This window comes from Cebus imitator, unplaced genomic scaffold (assembly GCF_001604975.1).
Source record: "Cebus imitator isolate Cc_AM_T3 unplaced genomic scaffold, Cebus_imitator-1.0 Scaffold66, whole genome shotgun sequence".
NCBI lineage: Eukaryota > Metazoa > Chordata > Mammalia > Primates > Cebidae > Cebus > Cebus imitator.
The window spans coordinates 6,501,177-6,505,486 of record NW_016107381.1 but is presented as its reverse complement, the minus strand read 5'-3'; the positions used below and the strand labels follow the sequence as shown (position 1 = coordinate 6,505,486).

Sequence of the window (4,310 nt, the reverse complement as noted above, 5' to 3'; positions counted from 1 at the left end):
TCTTCACTTAGATGTTTTTCTATTTCAAAGGCAAAATTGACAAACCCAATTTTATTGACTGATATTCCAAATAAGACTTTCTTCAGTGGTTTGTTTTGTAGATGACAGCTACGCCCTCCTCTGTTCCAGTACTTCTGCTACAGCACTTACAACATTGCTTTGTAATTATTCTTTACATGTTGGCTTACCGCCAGACGGAAACCCCCTGGAGGACAGGATAGCACTTTATTCATATTTGTGCCCCAGTATGCAGCATGGTTAACCCTATTCTGTAGGATTCTGTATAATCCTACATTTACATGGTTAAGAAGAGGTTCACCATTCCCTCCTACCAGTCCCTGCTCCAACTGGGGCTATTTGGTAGGCCAAGCAAGGCCAGAGTCCTCCCAGGCACATTATAAATAGAAAAAAAAAAAAAATCATGAAATGATTTGACATTTCCAACCATATCATTCTTCAGTGTCACTTGCTGTCTCAGTTCTGCCACTTGGTAGTTGTGTGGCTGTGGAAACTTTACTACCTATCTTAGGGGGGCTTTCTGAAGATTGTGATAATATATGTAGACCATCTGGTATCCAGAGGGTGCTTAGTAAGTGCTAACTATAAATTAAAAAAAAAACACGGCTAGGTGCAGTGGTTCACGCCTGTAATCCCAGCACTTTGGGAGGCTGAGGCAGGTGGATCACCTGAGATCAGCCTGGCCAACATGGTGAAACCCTGTCTCTACTAAAAATACAAAATTTAGCCAGGCATGGTGGTGGGCACTCGTGATTTCAGCTACTCAGGAGGGTGAAGTGGAATTGCTGGAATCCAGGAGGCAGAGGTTGCAGTAAGCCAAGATCATGCCATTGCACTCTAGCCCAGCCTACAACCGCAAAACTCCATCTCAAAAAGAAAACACAATTTCCTTCAGCTGTAGTTGCCTTTTGATTTTCTTCTCTTATTTCATCTCAGTTCCACTTGTGGGTTTGTGGTTGTGAAACAGAAAAAAATAAAATGCCTTTGGGGAAGCCACCCCTCCACCCTTTCCGTAAAATCCTATTTCTGTTCATATGGTTAAGCAGAGATTCACTAGTCTCTGCCCCAAGCAGGGCTGTTTGGTAGTCCAAGCAGGGCCAGAGACCTCCCAGGGACTTTTGTTAGTCCTCTCAAAAGATGTTCTTCCTTCCACTAGAGTTGCTAAGCAACTCCAAAGATGAGGCCATCTTTGCCATCACAGGGAGAGAAAAACAAAACCAAGAGATGGAGTTGTGATGTTATCATTTGATCCCAGGTTCTAGCTACACCTCAAGCCAGTGAACCATCCCTCTGACATGGAAAATAATAATCTGCCTTTTTAATGCTAAGGCCAGTTTGAATTGGGAGTATGTCATTGCAAACAAGATTCCTTAGTAACACATAGCTTGGTTTCCCTTTATCTTGCTCACTCTGAGGTCAGTTTCTAACTGCTTTTAGTATGAATCTATCAGCAAAGACAAACAGATTTTATTGGCTCCAGTTTGGTAAAGACCCACAAGATGCTTATGACAAATTTAGAATGTTTCCTCTGATCCCAAATGAGAGGGTGACATCATTAGAGAGCTTGGATGTGCTGCTCATATAATTTGGTAAAGATAAAGCTGAAAATCTTTGTTTCTTCCCCAATAGAAAATGTGAGTCATTTTAATTACATGTTCTTAGACTGCTGGGTCATACCCGGTTTCTTTATTCTTGTCTGTGTAGTGCTCTCTAGCCACCAACACGGTATGTCTGTGGAAGATTTAAGAAAGTAAATAGGCATTTCCTCTCAGATGTATTTGTGTCCAAGCAAGCCCACACATCTATACTGTGTGAGAAATTAAACTCACGGGCCTAGATACATCTAATCTTGATTTTTAGGAAGAAGGGAATAGAAAGCAGTACCATAAGAATGCAGGTACATTAAAAGGATGTACAGAAGCGATATGGAAAGATCACTACAGTATAATGTTAAATGAAAAAAAAGCAATGTACATAGAAGTGTGTTTTCTTTGCATAAGAAAAAGGGCTGGGTGCGGTGCCTCACGCCTGTAATCCCAGCACTTTGGGAGGCTAAGGCGGGCGGATCACCTGAGGTCAGCAGTTCGAGACCAGCTTGGCCAACATGTTGAGACCTCATTTCTACTAAAAATATAAAATTGGCTGGGTGTGGTGGCAGGCGCCAGTAATCCCAGCTACTCAGGAGGCAAGGCTGGAGAATCACTTGTACCCGGGAGGTGAAGGCTGCAGTGAACTGAGATTGCACCATTGCACTCCAGCCTGGGTACAAGAACAAAACTGTCAAAAAAAAAAAAGAAAATAAGCATATAAATTCACAATTAATTATCTTTTTTACTATGCTACTATACTGTCCTTTAAATTATCCTATTTACTTTTAAAATATTGAAAAGAAACAAGAAGCCAGTTAAAGTAATTTCCCATAAAGTGCAGAAGTGGTTAGAAAACTGGTGGGAGCAAGCCTTCTCAGTATATACCTTTTTGTATTGTCCTGGCATCTCAACCATGTGAACATATTAGTTATTCAAAACAATGTCTTTCCTTATGACCCTGGCCATGGCTTCCTGTCCCAGGATGTACAGCCATGACCTCCACAAGCCCTCTTCCTGGCCTGGCAGATGTAGGAGCGACTTCTCTGACCCATCCAAATGCAGGTGAACAAAGGACATGATCACAGTGCAATGCCTTTATAAGAGGAATTTTTATTGTTAATTATTTACCTTAATAGTTTCAGAAAGAGGAACAGATTAGCTCAATCCAACATGATTGGCAGTTGGCAAATTCTAGTGAAGCAAGTGTTCTGATTGCTAAGGATTTAATTTGGATAATTTTAATACTTAGCCATCTAACTCCTCGAACATAATCCAGAATAACTGCATCACCTGCTCTTTCACTTTAATACCGCACCTACCTCACTTTGATATGGAAATATCATTAAATATGATTTCCAGAAGGGCAAGTTTCCTGGAAAATATAGCCATGAGGACAATGCACAAAAAGAAAAACACAAAATAAAACTCTGTATGATAATTTACTAGTCTAAAGAAACAAAAACCTTCCAATATATTAAGAAATAAATCCAGTTACAAATGCACTAATAGGTCTATGTGAAGAGGTTCTGGGATAATAACTGAAAATGGCCGGCTATTTACAAGATACACAAGCATTAACGGTGCACCTAGCCCAGCAATGGCCCTCAGAAGCCAAAAGTGTTCTCTCCGCTGTAGGCCACATACAAGAATCCATCTTCATCTTTTTCCTTCTCGTAAAGCTGTCCCATAGTTAGGCTTGAAAGAGAAAAACAAAAACATCATTGAAAATGATGGGAGTCCAGGTTTCAAGAGAAAAAGGATCTCCTGAGGATAGGAATTTAGGAAGTAAAAATACTTCAGGTGTCAGTACCTGCTGTGTGCTTATAATCCCATTTTAAAGAAAGAGAAAGGAGCCATAAAAAGATTAAAATAAATGAGGTCTGCAGAAGGCGGAGCCATCTGACATCCTCCCAAGTAAATCCTTTAAAGACGCTGGCTCCTTCAGGGGACTTTAGCTGGTTGGTTAACACATGAATGCCTTTAAATGCCAAGGATTAGAGAAGAAACTAAGCAAAACAAAGAACCTGAATGGCTCACCTCTGTGTGGGTAAAGGACTCTAGCAAGGAAGAATCATTTGGGTTCATTCTTGTGGAAGCTGTGGCCCCAGCAATATATATCAACATAAAGAGAATTTATTTTCCCCACACTTAATGCAAAAAGCTCTAAATGTATCTAAGAAGCCTCCCCAACCTCCCAAAGAACCCTCCAAAAATAGATACTCTTCAAACTAAACGTGTGGGTAGGAAAGCTGGCTTCCCCTAAGCTGTAAAACAGACTGTGCAGTGGAGGAGACCTAATCTAAATCTGTGCCATAAAACTGAGTTGGACTCGCACCAGAGTAAGACTAGTAACACCTGGAAGCCCTATGCAAGCTCTACCCTGTGACGGTACTCTCAGATGAGAGGAGGTGCAAATTGTGCTAAGACCATGAGTGGTGAAGTCAACCAGAAACAGTGGTAAAATCCTCAGTCTGAGTCACTGGAGGTCACTAGCCCATATAGGTAAGTCACAATAGATACTTAAAATGGGGACTCATAAACCAAGGGCCAGTGGGAAAGATGAGTCCAAGGCCTCAACCTGGGAAACCAATGACCTCTCCCCCTGCTGCTTTGTTCCTCAAGGAATGAATAGGACCTCCATGTAAACATGAACACATTTATGAAGTGGGAGGTTTTTGTTTTTTTTTTTTTTTTTTTTTTTTT

General features: G+C 41.0%; 1 protein-coding gene across 1 annotated transcript in view; it reads right to left on the bottom strand.

The window, feature by feature from the left end:
• Positions 1-2,697: 2,697 nt before the first annotated feature.
• The window catches only part of GABARAPL2 (GABA type A receptor associated protein like 2), a 12,610-nt gene continuing 10,997 nt past the window's right edge, over positions 2,698-4,310 (bottom strand). The window contains exon 4 of the mRNA XM_017530591.2: positions 2,698-3,302. Coding sequence (XP_017386080.1) covers positions 3,212-3,302 — 91 coding nt within the window. The 3' untranslated portion in view covers positions 2,698-3,211. The remainder of the gene's footprint in view (positions 3,303-4,310) is intronic.